We start from the raw sequence: 17,690 nt of genomic DNA, 5'->3' as shown, positions 1-17,690 counted from the left end.
CAATATTGTTCGAACCACCAGAAGGAGGTAATATACGTGCATATAATGCATAGCGCTACATAAAATTTATCTTTATTGCTTTTGTAACAAATTTTCCCAGTACATATTACATATTATTATTATTATTATAATATGCGCGTTATACCAAATTGATATTTAGTTACACTCAAAAAATAAGTTTTACCACAAAGCATATAATAAGTGATTATTGTAACAACGTACTAATGTAAGGGCAAAATGAGTAAGGGGCTAAACCATATAACACTAAAATAGTATGTGCATAGATCAAGTATGTATGTATGTAACTTATATACACTCGCAACCAACAACACCAACACAATCACCAACCCCCTACGTTAATCACCAAAACTAGCTAGAACTTTATATATATATTTTTTTTTATAATGAATTGTGAATAAATATTGTAATTAAAATGGGAATGTTGACTACCCTATTCTTTTAGAAGGCACTTAGGGCATACAGGTAAGGGGCCACCGAAAAATAGGTGCGTCGGTGGCCATGGATTTTGAGGGTGGGCAATGCACCGGGCGTCGCAACACTACCCGCGGCGCCCCTATATATATTTGGCCCTTTTTGTTTATTTCCCTTCTTTTGTTTTACTTTTTCAGCTTTTTTGTTATTATTTGATTTCAGAGTAGTAACCGGTCATGTCCGGTGCGGTATTTTTTTTTTTTGCGTCAGTTTTTTTTGAATTTTGGAATGTCTAACGGTTTGTCCGTGGCATCCGGTTCGACCGGATGTCGTTTTAATTTGAATTATACGCGTTTTGAGTCGGTCTCTGCGCTTTTTGACAGCTAGTTTTGATAGGCATGATAGGAATTTTTTTCTGTTTATGGCGCAGGAACAGTAAGGTTGGCAAGGACCCGCCCCAGCCGACAATGACTAGCCACTGTGCACCAACACATCATGCCGACCGCCTTCCTTACTGCTTCCATTGTAAATGCGTTACCATAACATCTGGTATTGTAGGAAGTTTAAATTTTCCCGTTCAATCTTTCATCTAATTAAAGTTAATATATTAATGTGCTAAGACTTTTGGTGTGCTGGGAAAGGCCACAAACGTTTATTGAAATCGCTGACTAAATTCGTCGACGTCAGCCGTTGCTGTACTAGGAACTCGGCTACGAGTTTTTCATCTCATTTTCGCAAGCAAAAATACCTCGTGCATTAAACTTCTACACGACGTAAATTTTCGTGTATTTTTGTAGTTAAAATCATGGCTCAATAAAAATGTCTCGAATTAATGTTAATAAAGTGCATAAAACTCCATTTGGAGAAAACATCTGTAGCAGTTCGCTGTCGAGGAGGAGTAGCTTCGTTTTTCAATTTCGCTCAGCTTCGTGCTGTGCTTCAGCTATTTTCGGTTTAAATAAAAATGGAGGGCAAGAAACAAAACAATTTTACGGGCTCATCAAGGGCATGTCAACCTTCTGAACTATCCGTACGCAAGCCAGTTTCAGATTTACAAGCCAATAAGCCCTGTCCACGTAATTCACGACGACGCGAACAACAATCCACAACTCGTATCGAACCTCAACACAACTCAAAGCAGTATCCTAGCGTTAAAGCACGTCCCAATGTTGATAAGCGGCCACGCCAACGCGGCGGCGGTGATGGCGGTAGCGGTGGCAACAATTTTGATAGCAGCTATGCTGCTGACATTGACGAAGACGGCATTGCATGCGAGTTTGACGATGTTTCTTCTTTCGGCGTCGGATTAGGCACTGTTGGTGAGCCGGCTGTCACCGGTGCTTTGACCAAAAAAAGTTTCGGCAACATGTGGTGCACCCATTTTCGACTTTGCCGAGATGGTCGCCATGAATTTGTTGAAACGCTTCTTTTAATATGAGGAACGATAGCCGCTTGTGGAAGAACTCGCGATACTGTTTTATACTCACGAAAGAATTCCGTTTTCAATAAAAACAAAGTGCTACACTTTATAATTACACTGTATAGTCCTTTTTTATTAAACCGAAATTAAAACGCTCTGATATAGTGAGATATATATATATCTTAAAATGATGTTGAAATTACGAGCTACTGAATTTTACGTCTGTACAAGTTAAATTCGCGGAATTAATTGGCTTCTTTTCATTTGACAGATAGCCCTTATTGTGAATGTGTTGTTTTGACAGGTAACCCTTATTGTGAACTATGGTCGTGTTTAATACGCATTGCTTGACTTTATGGTCACGCAACACTTGCCGTAAGGGTTACCTTACATCATCCCCCTTTGGAAAAGAATTGGCCAAATTCTTCTGTCCCAAAAGCGATGTACTTAACTTTAAAAGTTTAAGACTGTTGATCTAAATTTAAATCTACATCTATGTTTAGATCTAAATTAAGAATTAAATTCTAAAGTCTAGTTCTAAAGTAGGACTTAAATTTAATTTTTATAACTAGAAACATTTTCTTTGTGTTTTAATTCTACTGTATAAATTCAGTTCTTAATTTTTAATGATTGTTTAAATTTATTTGAGTTCATTATCTTTATTTTTCAAATTTTTGAAGAAAAACATTTTATTTCTAATTTAACAATAGATATTAACTTTAAATAATCTTTAATTTAAAAATTTAATTTAATGAATTTTTCTTATCCTATTTTTATGTACCATTTTTTCTTTTTTCGTTTCGTCATCAATTAACGTGACGTTTACACCGTCAATACCTATTACGGTATAAGGACCAATATAGATATTACTATGCTTGTCGCGGGGTTCTTTTTCAAGCAACACCTTGTCAAATACCTTGACAGATATTGGTTGTGAACTTTTGTTATATCCGGTTTGAATTTTTAATTTGTGTTCTGTAACTGCTTTTTTTGCTAGTTCGTGAGTTTTTTGAAAGCGAAATATAACTTCTTTCGAATAGTTTTCTATGTTATAAATCGGGTCTACTTTATCGGTTTGCAGTTCCTTTGGTAAATTAGCTGCTTTGCCAAAGACTAATTCATATGATGAGAATCTATTATCGAATACTGTGTTTGTTGTTGTGTTATGAAGAAAAGTGAAATATTTCAAGTAAACATCCCAGTCGGAAAATTGGGATTTAGAAAAGATATTAAATATTCATTGAAAACTCTGTGGTTTCGCTCTACTGTGCCAAGAGTTTCATGATGGTACTAAAAGCGATAACTTGTCATTTATTTTAATTATATTGAAATATGGCCTTTATTAATTGTAGGCGTTTATGTTTTTTCTATGACAGTATCAACCAGAATCCTCTAAAAAGTTCAATTATTCCACATTCCCAATCTCCCTCATCAGCTGATCGACCTCAGAGTTGTCTTTTCTTGTAAGTGTTACCAGATCCCTTACAGGTCGGCCGGTCCTGACATTCGTCCTCTAGGACGAGTCGTCGTCAGACTGGGATTCATTTGCCTGGTTTTCCTGGTCCAGATCTGGTGACGTCGAGCACCATGGCTTCATATGGTCACTAGAGAATACGTTAGCATACCGTCGACTAGTGCGTTGTGCATCAGGTAGATCCTCGATGACATACCGATCATAATCCAGAACTTTAGTAACGATGTACGGACCCTTATACTTCGGTTCCAACTTGTGAGTTTCGCCTGTTGCTCCTGGAACATGGTCAATGACGACCAGTTGCCCTTCGTGGTATTGGTATGGTCGTTGTTGCTTATGGTCATATCGTTGCTTCCACTTGAGCCGTTCAGCTTCGATGTTAGCTTTAGCCACTTCCTTCTTGGTTTCCCGTTCTTGTTCAGTTGGTAATGATGAATCGTCATGAATAGCTTGAATTAACCGATTCTCGCTTACGTTACGCAGATTGAAATTGAATACCAGTTCGTTCGGGCTGACTTTCGTAGTAGAGTTACATTGGGAGTTTATGGAACACTGGATGGTGGGTAGTAACATGTCCCACTCGTTTGACTTTTCCAATAAACTTCTCATAGCTGCAAGAATTGTTCGGTTCACACGCTCGGCTTGTCCATTGGCCCTTGGAGTTCGAACTGCGTTTTTCACATGTTGTATGCCGTATGTTTCTATAAATGATTGAAATTCCTTCGATGTGTAAGCCGTTCCACGGTCTGTGGTAACCTTCAGCGGCTGTCCAAAGATAGACATCACCCTACGCAGTAAGGTAATTACGCCTAAAGTCTTAGTACTCCTCACTGGTTCCAAAAGCGTATATTTCGTGAAACTGCATACTAGTACTATGATGTGTTGGTTGCCCCGTTTGCTGCGTGGAAGCGGACCCAGGTGATCTATATGAATTGACTGAAACGGGATAGGCAACACTTCCATTAGGTGCATTTGGCCGTCTTGTTTCCCACCTTTCACTTTGTTTAAACAGCATTCCGGACACGAAGCGATGTACGACTTTACGTAGCGTCTCATACGCTTAAACCAAAAGTGCTTCCTAAGGCGTTCCAGAGTCTTATCCACCCCAAAATGGCCAGCATCATCGTGGCATGATTTCGTGACTCGCCACCTAATAGTCCGTGGCACCACCAATCTTCGTTCCTTGCCCAGTTTCCTGACTAACCGTCCAGCGTGGATTTCGTAGTCATTTTGCGTTTGAGCCTCGTTTGGTGACCCTGCTTTCCCCAGTGATTGAGCAATCTCCCTAAGCTCCGGATCCTATAATTGGATAGCATAAACCCAATCTTCGCTCTTATGCTCTAGCAATAACACCTGTTCTGCCACTGTTATCGGCTCTTTCGGTAGTAATGATGGTAACCGGCTTAGACAGTCAACGTGCTGCATCTTTTCCCCACGTCGATGATGGCATTCAAAATTGTACTCTTGTAACCGTAGCCACCACCTTGCTATTCGAGGTGGGAGAGGTGTTGTTGCTTTAGTTGTTGCAACTGCCTTGCATTCCGTAATAACGTTAAATTGCGTCCCCAGGAGATACATGCGGAATCTGTCCAAGGTCTCTACGATGGCCAGAACTTCCAGTTCATGGCTTGCATACTTCTTTTCTGCATCGCTACATTGCCGACTGTAAAACGACACAGGCTTCCACCCATCCGTGTCTTCCTGTAACAGCATGCCTGCCAACCCAAGGGTGCTTGCATCTGTGTGCACCTCATGTCTCTTCTTGATGTTATACACAACTAGTATTGGCTTGCTGGAAATCGCTGACTTTAATTGCTGGAATGCCTCCTCTTGCTTCTGCTCCCATACGAATGGTGTGCCGTTTTTAAGAAGCTTAGTTAATGACTCTGCAATGTGGCTATACCGTTCCACAAACTTTCGGAAAAACCCGGTAAGACCCAAGAATTGTCGGACCTCCGTTGCTGTTTTTGGTCGGGAGAACTTCTCAATTGTTTCGGTTTTCTCTCTACCCGGATGTATGCCGTTCCCGTTCACAACGTGTCCCAAAAATTTTACCTCTTCTTGTAAGAACATGCACTTAGAAGGTCGTAGGGTTAGGCCCGTGCGCCTTACGGCTTCTAGGAATTCTTTCGCTGAATAATTTTGTTTTCCAACAATTTGTTTAAAATCTGTGTCAATTCCTCTTGTCGTGCTAATGGAACTTGATACCGTTTGCCTACTATCGGCTTATCTGACGTCACTTCGATCTTCATTGATGTACTGTTACATTTACCTAACGCAGTTACATCTTCTGCAAAACACTTGGAAAATTCGCACAGCAAGTTGTAGACCTCCTGGCGTTTGGTTTCTTGAAAACTCTCGTTAACGTTAAACAAATCATTCTTTTTAACTTGTAGCTGTAAAACCCCCGCATCAATAACCATTCTATTGTTCTTGTTGCAGAGAACGTCCCTGCCCAACAAGATGTCATATTTTAACACATCACTTGGTACTAGATGTAGCTGTGCATTCAATGTTTCGTTACTAAAGTGTAGTTCGACTTCAATCTTTTCGGTTGATTCTATTAGGGAGCCACCGAAACCCTCGAAACGTCTGACACATGGGATACGTTTACCTTCTACCCTCGCCGCCGTTGATTGTTTGATCAGCGAATGATCACTTCCCGTGTCAATTAACGCTTTAAGTAATTCGGCTCTAACCTGAACGTTCTCTACAATTGGAGGTACCAGTTTGTCCTCGTTGTTGTTCGTGTTAACTTCCGCTACTGCTGATTATACACCTACTTTGCAGTCCTTTGCCTCATGGCCTACTTTTGAACATTTATCACATCGCAGTTTCTTGGACGGGCGTGGACATTTCATAGCTATATGCCCCATCTCGTTGCAATTAAAGCATTTCGGTCCTCGTTGATTTGTTTGCTTAGGTTCGCCCTCACTCGTTACCTCAGCTGGCTTAGCTATGTACTGTAAATGCACCTTCGTCGGTTGGGCAATAGCCACGTTCTCTAATGACCGTAATAGCTCGTTCGTAGTATTGAAGTTCATTGCTGACAAAGCTCGAATCAGTTGTATATCATTAAGACCATTTATTACGTAGGAGTTTATTGATACATCATCAAGAGATGCTCGTCTGGCAATTGCAAGAACAGCGTAGTAGTATTCCATCAGAGATTCCCCAACTTTTCGTTTCCGTTGCGCCAATTCCCTATTAATATCGGCAGCATTAACCGTACAAGGAAAATCTTTCGTCAACATACTTACAAAACTAGCCCATGATTGGAACACGGGCTGTGCGTCCAACCAATCTTTTGCAATGCCCCTCATCTTGTGCTGCACCGCGAACAAAACCGTTTCTTCACTCCATCCATACATACGTTGTAGTTGCTCCACTTTAGCCACAAACTGATTGGATGTCAACATTTTTTTTAATGGCTCGAATTCCGGTAAAATACCAACTATGTCACGCATATTTGATTGCGTTTGCGCTGGCATCATTGCTGGTGTTGAATTTGATGTCTCCCTCAGATTTTGTGCCACCTCCGCTTGCCCAGTCGGTACTTGTGGTTGCATACTCACTCTCATTTCATTTACGGATTTTGCCAAAGTTGATACGACGTCTTTTAATTCATTGATGGACTTGAGCCATGGTTCCATCTCTTCAATCTCTCTTTGTTTTTCAATCGTCGTTGTTGCCACTATCCTATCGTTCGTAACGTTCTGTTACAGATTCGTTGCTTCATATAGCGTTGTTGCCTTAAATTCTAGAAGCTTCTATCGTTGCTTCACCTGTTTTTTTTTTCCGTGACTCTCGTTTGCTGCTCAATACATATATACCCGTACATTCGTGTACGGTGTATTTCTTTATTCAGCTGCTTGTCATGTACAATTAAAAATTATTGGGTAAAGATCCCCTTCTGATCTAAAAGCGATAACTTGTCATTTATTTTAATTATATTGAAATGTGGCCTTTATTAATTGTAGGCGTTTATGTTTTTTCTATGACAGTATCAACCAGAATCCTCTCAAAAGTTCAATTATTCCACATTCCCAATCTCCCTCATCAGCTGATCGACCTCAGAGTTGTCTTTTCTTGTAAGTGTTACCAGATCCCTTACAGTACGCTGTGGAAAATTTATGTTCTATTTTTAATAATTTTGTTAACTCTGAAAAAATTTCATTTTTGTATTCGGTACCTAAATCAGTTTTAATTGTTTTCATAATGCCATATATTAGTACGAAATTTTCAAAAACAGCTGATGCAACCGTTTTGGCGCTTTTATCAGGTATTGCAACCGTTACTAAGTATTTGCTAAGATCGCATATAATGGTGACAGCGAACTTGTTACCATTATCGGATTGAGGTAGAGGTCCTATAGTGTCAATAACGACAATGTCGAATGGCTTACAGGGTGTTTCGGTTAGGACTAAATTTTCTTTTGTTTTTGGCTTAACCTTATTCAAAAGACATTTTTCGCAGTTTTTAACAAATTCCGCTATATCGCGCATCATGCCTTTCCAATAATATTTAGTTCTGAGTTTTGCATAAACTTTTTTGCTACCGAAATGTCCTCCTAAAATTGGGTCGGTATGGTAAATTGTTATTAATTGTTGTTTTTTGTCTTCGTCTGTCACAGTTTCTACGGGTTCGGTTAGGATGATTTCTAAACGTTTTAAAATTTTATTCCCAGTGGTTTTCAGATCTGATATCGAAAAATATTTAAAAAGATTATCATTTTTTTACAATTCGATTATATTAATATTGCGTTTGCCAGCTTCTTTTTGGAGCTTCAAAAGTAATTCATCTAAATGTATTATTTTGTTAGCACACGCAACCTTAATTAACTCAATTTTTTGTGTTTTAAATGCGCATTTATCTCAAAATTTGTAATTGTACCACTTTTATCATAACTTATTTGTGATTTTACTCTGGGTATTTTCTTTGAAAATTTGTTTGATAAATTTTCATAAACTTGTAATTTTATGTTTTCCTTTACTTTTTCTTCTTTGCCTATTTGTTGTTGTGTTAATTGTTCTTGTTTTGTCTGTGATCTTGTCTGTACCGCTAAAATTGATTTGCCTGAATTTTTAATTTCTTCTATTGTGATGCGAGAGAGTGTATCTGCTCCTACGTTCGTTTTACCTTTTATGTATTCAATAGTGAAGTTGTATTCTGCCAGTTCAAGTCTGATACGTGAAAGTTTTGAAGAGGGGTCTTTCATATTAAACAAATAAACTAATGGACGATGATCGGACTTGACGGTGAAGTGTGTGCCATATACGTATGGTCTGAACTGTTTTATTGCAAAAAATATAGCTAAAAGCTCATTGATTTCTTTTGTTCTGAATTATTAAATGATTTGGACGCGAAACAAATTGGTAAGTCAATGCCATCTTCATTTTGACTTAAAATGGCACCACAACCAATTTTTGAAGCGTCGACAATAATTATAAACAACTTTTTGAAGTCTGGGTATTGGAGAATTTGAGGAGAAATTAAAGATTTTCGAAGTTTTTTAATTGCTATATCACAAGACTCATCCCATTTAAATTCTACTCTTTTCCTGCTAAGTTTATTAAAAGGTGCTGCTATTGAAGCAAAATGTGGTATAAACCTTCGATGGTAATTGGCGAATGCCACGAATCGTCTTACTGCATCTTTATCGCAAGGTTTCGGATATTTCTTTATTGCAATTATTTTGGAATCGTCTGGAAGTAGACCTTTTGACGAACATTTGTGTCCTAGGAAAGTGAATTCTGAACGCATGAAGTTGCATTTTTCGGGATTTAGACGCAAATAAAATTTTTTGCATGTTTGAAAAACTTGTTCTAAATTTTTAAGATGGTGAGCTTCGCTACACCCAATGACTATGAGATCATCGACATATAAAAAGGCTTGGTTTGGAGAAATTCCTGAAAAGGCAATTGATATCATTCTTGAGAATGAATTCGGAGCTACGTTTAAACCGAATGGTAAAACTTTCCATCGAAAAACACCACGATCAGTGCTGATGAAGTGATGTCTCTAGAATCTTTATTTAATGGGATTTGGTGGAAACCTGAATACAAATCCAATGTAGAAAAATATTTGGCTCTGCCTAGATTATCAAGAATATCGTCTATTCGTGCAAGTGGGAATTTGTCTGCTATCAATTTTTTGTTTACGGCTCTAAAGTCGACACACATCCTGTAGGATTTCTGTCCATTTGGATTTTTCTTTGGCACAAGTATCAATGGGCTATTATAATTGGAATAACTGTGTTCTATAAGATCATTTTATAATAAATTATCAACTTGTCTATTAATTTCCTTTCTCTGACAATATGGTAAGCGGTAATTTTTTATGTAAACAGGATTTTTATCTGTCAATCGTAGTTTTTGTTCATAAAAGTTGTTAAGCGTCATACGATCGGTCTTTAGTGCAAAAATATCATCATATTTTAGACATAAATCGAGAAGTTTTGGTTTGGCATAATTTGGCATTTGTTTTTCTAAAATTGATTTTAATTCCTCTGACCTTTTCGAATCTTTTGAAATATCATTGATTTTATACACGTTATAGTTGGTGATTTCATCCGTAACTATGTTACAGTTTCTTACGTATTTTACCTCGTCGGTGACGTTTAAAACTTTTATTATCGGATTGTTAGTGTCAACAATACACTTTGCGGTGAACACACCACTACAAATTTCCTGTGCGTCTATAAAAACTGGATGTTTAGATTTTTTCAGCTTAAATAAGCGATAAACTTCGCATCTAGGAGGAATTACCAATGTATTATCGGTTGTATTATGTAAAATTGAAATTTTATGAATATTTTTGCCAATGCCAATTGTTATGCTCTCGTTTGCATATACTATTATGCAATTGTATTTTTTCAAAAAGTCTTTGCCCAAAATAACATCTGACGGTATGTTGAATTTGTCATCTACTACATTTAGAGTATGTGGAATTGAAAAATTTGAATAAAAAAGTTCTGTTTTAATGGTACCCAATGTTGAAACTGTATCTGTCGTAACACCCGTTATATTTATAGTATTGTTGTTATTTATAGAAATATTTTGTTTTAAACTTGAAAGTTTTATAATCGATATATCAGCCTGTGTATCTAATAAGAAAGTGCATGTTTTAAAAGAGTCATTGCAATTCAATTCGATAAAATCTGAGTAGTTCAGGTTTAGACAATAAATTGATTTATTTTGAAAAACGTTATTTAATTCATTTTCTGGTCCCCCAGTGGTCGCTCCTGAGCGCCGTTGGCGTTTAAAGTGCGAACACTAGCGTTATTTGTTGTATTTGAACGTCGATTGTTGTTTTTACTGTTGTTATTGCTATTGTTTCTGTTTACGGGCCTGCTATTGTTATTACAAAAATTACCATTACTTCGCGAGCCATAATTATTGTTGTTATTATGCCTATAATTTTTATTGTTGTTTCTGCTAAAATTGTTGTTGTATCTCGAAAAGTTGTTCCTATTATATTGATTTGACCTGAAGTTACCTCGAAAACTACTATTTTGCCTGTTATAACGCGATCTAAACGCTAATACCTGCCTTTCACTCGTTTGGTTATTTTGTTCTACGATCATTTTCGCAACTACATCCTTAGAATCAGTAAACGTAGTTGACGCTAAAATTGATTTTACTAGGTCTGAGCGAGTACTAAGCCGACAAACGTTTACGGTTTGTTCGACTGCCATCTCGTGCGCTTTTTCCTGAGTCATTCCTTCTATAACTAATGATCGTTCTAAAGCATCGGAAAGTTCCTCTACACGCTTGGCGAATTCAGTATGATTATTATTAAAAATTTTAAAGATGCAATTTTTCCTGCAACAACTTTTGAGTTGTCAGGTTTTATTCTACCTTTTAACGCATCTTTTATTTGTTGAATTGTTGTTACTTCATTTGGAATTGCCTCACGCGCTTCCCTTCTAACTTGGATCTTATAAACGAAATTAAAGTATTTGTCAAATTTTCTTCCATCAAATCTTCTATCAAAACTATTTTATCTATAAAGGATGCAAGTGAAAGCGGATCGCCGCTGTAGTTTTCTCTAATTATGGATGCACACATAGTAATATAAGTTTTCTTTTGCTCTGGAGTCGCCATTGTCGGTTGTTTTTCGCTAATTGTATCTAAATTATTATTGTGTAGTGAATTGGAAAATCCAGGAAAATCCTCGAGAAAAGATACGGTACTTTTTTTTAATAATACTAGCTTTGTATGCTGAAGTTGTCGGTGCGTCAGAGATTTCTTTCTCAGTATCAAAATTAGAACTTGATTCGCTTTCTTGTATTAATTCAGAAAGATATTTGGGTATTTTTATATTGCAGTTAATTGTAGAGAAACATTTAGTGAGTTGTTCTCTGCACTTTGAAAAACTTTCGATTATTGAACTAGGCTTATCTCGATTTTCAAAATATGAGTTTACTTGTTTTATAATTTCGTTATAGCTTTTAATTAAAGTATCTTCATATTCTATTGACTTTTTTTGCTGAGATTGATCGGTTATTCAAAACTCGTTTAGTAACTTTAGTGAAATTAGAGCGTAAATTTTTGAAATTGGAATCAAAATCTGACATTTGACAACTGACATCTGAAAACTTTATTACATTTATTGAAAATATTTATTTCCGTAGCAGTAAAAGTTGTTTTATAAAAAAAAATTCGGAAAAATGTTTAGATTAACGCTGTAGGCACTGTTTATACAAAAATGAATTTGAAACTATTCATTCACTCAGTAATTGTGGTATGCAATTTAAAAAAAATTTTTTTTGTAAAATCGGAGAAGATTCGAAATATTCAGAATCGATGAGTTAATTGGTAAATCGTAAAGAAGATTCACATATTCGAAAGGCACTCTATTCGTGACTTACTTTGAAGTAATTGTAAAGGCAAGTGAATGTTGAAATATTTAAACCGCACTGTATTCGTTTAATAATGCAAAGAAAAAAACTGTTGGAGTACTTGAAAGCCACTGTATATGATGCACAGTTTGAAATGAGTCGCAAATGTAAAATATGTTGAAATATTTGAAATACACTGTATTCGTGTGATACTTCGAAGGAATTGTTAAACTATTTGGATGGCACTGTATTTGTTGAGAAAAATATTTAAATATTTGTAATATCTAAGATTTTTAATTTCCGAAGAAGTAATTCGAAAAAGAGAAAAAGTAAGTTTTCACCGATAAAAATAAATTTTCACTATTACCATTATGTGACTGTAACCTGTCTATATTGATATTTAAAGTCAATGAGAATTTTCAAAATTGATTAGCTTTGAATAATTATCGCAAAATTTTGGCGAAAAGATTTGATATTTCTGGTATTATACATATAAAATTGTTGTATAATTTGCGTTTCAAAAAGGTTTTAAAAAAAAAATTTTATAAATTTGAAAAAAATATTTTTCCGATTGTATTTATTACGAAGCAATGTTCGCATTTAAAATAAAAAAAATTCAAGTTCCATATTAATGTTCAAAAGAAAGAATATAGTAATATATGCGTGATAATATGCATGTGGTGGCCGTATATTTAAAATTATTTTTAATGTACATTCAAAAAGTTTTCGATATTTAAATGTTTATATTAAATGTTTGATTAAATTGTGAGAAGAAAAAATGTGTTGCTACATGCGCAGTATACAAATGTTTAGAAACAAAGTGTCAATTTTTGTTGCTACATGCATAGTATACAAATGTTTATAGAAAAAGTACATATGTACAAAGGCAAAAGTGTCGAATTCATTTGCTACATGCATAGTATACAGGTATTGAAGAAGATTACATACAGAAGCAAAGTGTCTACTTATACACAGAAATGAAATATTGGATATATACGTATGTTATAATCTACTCTACTGTACCGCTCTTTGTGTTTTCTGCTTGCTGGTGTATGTGTTGTTGGTATTTTTCCGCTTCTTGCCGATGCAGCTGTTGCCGTCCAAAGTGATGCTGTTGCCGACTGATTTTTTCCTTCCTCTATTACTTTCTTATGTATGCTTTTCTGGTTGAGTTGATGGTATTTAGTAAATGGCATGATTTTACCGCTACTAACGGTAGTGCGTATTAAAGACGTAGCGGGTGGTTGTGCTTATGTGTCACCGTTATGGTATGGTACAGCAGCTTCAAAAACTTTTTACATATATGTATGCATGTACCACCACAATTTCACACGTAACTTTGGTTCAAATTCAAATTAATTTTTAAATGTATGTATATACGAAGAAGTTCTAAAAAGTATATTTTGCCATTTAGGATGTACCTTTTTCTTTGTAGTTTATGAAATTTTGTAAAAAGATTTTTTGTAGTTTTTGAAATTTTATAATTTTTGTATTTTTGAAATGTTAATAAAAGTTGTTTTTTTTTGCAATTTGTAAAAAAAAATTTTTTTGTAGTCTTTTTGTAATTTTATAATTTTTTTTTTTTGGTTTTTTTCCAAATTTTATATTTTGTATTTAGATTTTGTATTTTGAAATTTTATAATTTATAGTGAAATATATGTTGAATTTAGGTATTACTTCGTGTAATTTTGGAAATTTTGTGTATTTTATGTTAATTAATGCATTTTGTTTCGTATTTTTAAACGTTATAATTTTTAGTGAAATTGATAGATGGAAATTGGATTTTACTTCACGTATTTTATATTTTTATATTAGTTTTCTCACAACAACCACGCACTATTTTTCCACTACTGCCAGCGCACATTTTATTCTAGATTTTTGTATTTTCGCTGGGAGGCTTTTCCCATCTCCCAGGAGGTATTTTTCCGTAGGCGGAGGCACGGTCGCCATTTAGTGCAACCATTTTCGACTTGGCCGAGATGGTCGCCATGAATTTGTTGAAACGCTTCTTTTAATATGCGGCACGATAGCCGCTTGTCGAAGAACTCACGATACTGTTTTATACTCACGAAAGAATTCCGTTTTCAATAAAACAAAGTGCTACACTTTATAATTACACTGTATAGTCCTTTTTTATTAAACCGAAATTAAAAGGCTCTGATATAGTGAGATATATATATATATATCTGAAAATGATGTTGAAATTACGAGCTACTGAATTTTACGTCTGTACAAGTTAAATTCGCGGAATTAATTGGCTTCTATTCATTTGACAGATAGCCCTTATTGTGAATGTGTTGTTTTGACAGGTAACCCTTATTGTGAACTATGGTCGTGTTTAATAAGCATTGCTTGACTTTATGGTCACGCAACACTTGCCGTAAGGGTTACATTACAAACATATTGAATATGAGCAGTATTCCGTATATGCTCCAGGCAGCAAGAAGCAGAATTTGAATCATTTGCTGAATTTTCATTATGCTCCACGTGATACTGACAATGCTTTTCGGTTTAATGTTTTCGGACGTAAAGGAGGTAGCGGTGCAACTGGAGGAGCTACTCAGCGTTATGGAGCTAATGGGGGCGCAAGCACACGTCAGCGTTATAATAAAGAGCAATTCTTACAAGCAAATTTCCAATTCGTCGTTCATTCGGATGTAAAGCTAAACATGTATGCTTCACCTGACACTTTAATAGATTGGCATCTCATTGACCAAATAAATATTCAAACTGAAGAAGAACCCCAATGCCCGATTTGCCTCTATCCACCGATAGCAGCTAAATTGACACGCTGTGGCCATGCATATTGCTGGCCATGTATTCTAAACTATTTAGCTCTAAGCGATAAAACTTGGCGTAAGTGCCCCATATGTTATGAAGTAATTCATATAGCTGATTTCAAAAGTACTACAATTGTACAACAACGACAATTCAACGTTGATGATGAAATTACGTTTCAATTAATGCGGCGCAAAAAAGGATGCATGATGATACCAAAATACAAACCTAACCACAATTTAAATAACGACAAGTATCCACTGCTGTCGGCAAGTAATGAATGCAAACGCTTTTCAAAAAATTTGATTGCAAAAAGAAATGATATTTTACAAATTATCGAACGCGAACATAATGAATTAAATATGTATCTACAGCTGGCTTTAGGTCCGTGTTTTATAATTGAAAAATTAAAAACACCCTTTGATTCTTCTTTTAAATCGATATATTTCGATTGCTCAACGGCAATCATCTTCAGGATTGTAGCAACTAAGAAAAATAATAAACATAACAATAAACAAATTTTGCATTTTACATATCACATAAATACATACTTTTATTAACACGTCTGCTTTGTCTGACGTGGAGTATGGTACTGTTTTTTTGGTGAGCAGGTGTTTGTAGATATGTGCGCTGTGATCTACGTCGCTCTCATAGTTCAGTCGTGTGTTAGTCGGAATATTAATAATGTGTAACATTTCTAGTGTGAAGCGTTTGTTATAGTGTTGTTCTTGTTGCAGTATTTTAGTCTCATCAAAGTTTGGTGTGTGGCCGCTGTCTGCACAGTGGGCCATGAGTGCTGTTTTTTTATTATTAACTTGATGGCAAAATTTAAAATCAGACTTATGCTGTGAAATTCTCGTTTTGAGTTTGGACTTTGTAGTACCTATATATATATTATTGCACGTTTCATCGATATTGCCTTTACATGGTATCTTGTAAACTACATTATTTTTTTTCCATTATTGGTATTTTCGATTTTGTTTTGTTAAATATGTTTTTTAAAGTGTTCGTAGGTTTATGCGCAATTTTTGTAGTTTCTTTATCATAGCAGTCAGATTTTGCTAAACGTTCTGATAGCTGCGGTACATAATCCACCGACTTGAAAATAATGGGTTTATCGGGAGTTTTTGGTCTATTTGAATTTTTGGTTTTTCTTAATAAAGTCTTTATGGTTTTTTTCGGAAAATCATTGTTTCTTAGTAATGTGAAAATTTCTTTTTTAACTTCTTTGTGGTATACTTCATCTGAGCTCGGCAACATTTTCCGTATACAGCCCTTTGCTGTATTCATAATCATTGTTTTCGGATATTTTGAATTAAAGTTTATAATTCGTCCTGATGCTGTAGGCTTTTGATACCACTTTAGTTTTAATTGATTTCCTCGTCTGTTTATTATGGAGTCCAGGTATGGTAATTCCTCGTCGTTCTCTAATTCTATACTAAATTTTATATTTTTGTCAAAAGTGTTTAGTGTGTCAAGTGTGTTTGGTATAGTGATGGACGATATGGCTATTTTGAGCTATCAGTGAAAATAGATATCGCTATTTTTGAATCACGGCTATTTTTTATAGCTATAGCGATCACTTTATTTTAACAAGCGATTTTATACAGAAGATATGATGGGCGATACAGCGATTTTGAGCTATCAGTGAATATAGATATGGCTATTTTTTACAGCTATGGCGATCGCTTTCATTTATCTTTGATAAGCGAATCTGCAATTATTTGTATACTTGGATATAAAAATTGAATGTTTAAGTTTGTTTACCGGAGTAGATTGAATGTTATACATTAATTTAATTTAGTATACAGAATATATGAACCAAAATTGGAATAAAAAGACGAAAATATGTACCTTTTATAGTAAACTGATGTAATGTGAAATTCTAATATGTTCAGTCTCGTATTACACTCAATGAGATGAAACTAGTTGAAATAGATGTCTATGCATCTTTGTTTTATAAATTTTGCTAATTGAAAATGCTTTGATTTTTAAATGTAAGATGAATCAACCCAAAATAAATCTGTATATGTAACACCATAAAAACATGATTTATTTACTATATTATACTACACCGATGTATTCAGAAATACTCCGTATGAATTTATCCTGAAAGTTGTATTCGGCTGCATAATATTTGTATAGTAAAGTGAATCAATTTTTAATGAAAAATACAGAGGAAAAATATAGCAAATTCTTCAAACTATTATACAAATATTCTTTAGCAGAAAATTAGCCACCCACTTCAGTGCCCTAGAAATTAGCCGGAGAATTCAACCATATACAAACCATATGACAAAGCTTGAATTGCATTCTCCCAAAAAACTTAAATTTTGAGTTAATCTGTTTACAATAAGACGAGTGATATATGTTTCTATAATTCTTTTATTTTATAAAACTGTTAACGGCTACAGCCTAGAAGTATTAACTTATGAATAACACATGCATAAGTTTCATGTCCGAATCAGTTTCAGCAAGCGAAAAAATGCTATTGTTTCTTTGTTTAGGCCAACGTCCCATCTTATTTCTATACCCTCCTGTGTTTGCGATCCTTTTAAATTTTTATCGTATTCTGTTTCTAGGCCCACAAGTGGACCAAAAACTATCTCGTATTGATAACCATCTTCATAACGCAATAGCACTTGTGATGGTTCAGTGTCTATACCTGGCTTCTCTAAATCCTGAAATGTTGCATCGATATTTTCCTTCCATAATCCCTCTAATTTGTTTATTTGTGCTGCTGA

The 17,690-nt window shown here is 35.2% G+C and overlaps 1 protein-coding gene across 1 annotated transcript; it reads left to right on the top strand.

Annotated features, from left to right (window-relative positions):
* Window positions 1-1,049: 1,049 nt before the first annotated feature.
* Window positions 1,050-15,386, top strand: LOC137241778 (E3 ubiquitin-protein ligase RNF10-like; the record flags this gene model as incomplete). Its single annotated transcript, XM_067769184.1, has 2 exons — window positions 1,050-1,787; window positions 14,554-15,386. Coding segments are annotated over exons 1-2 (1,224 nt in total), but the record flags the coding sequence as incomplete, so codon positions are not given.
* Window positions 15,387-17,690: the final 2,304 nt, after the last annotated feature.

Source organism: Eurosta solidaginis, chromosome 2 (assembly GCF_040869045.1).
Source record: "Eurosta solidaginis isolate ZX-2024a chromosome 2, ASM4086904v1, whole genome shotgun sequence".
NCBI lineage: Eukaryota > Metazoa > Arthropoda > Insecta > Diptera > Tephritidae > Eurosta > Eurosta solidaginis.
The sequence above is the reverse complement of the archived record's forward strand: the minus strand, read 5'-3'. Positions and strand labels throughout refer to the sequence as shown.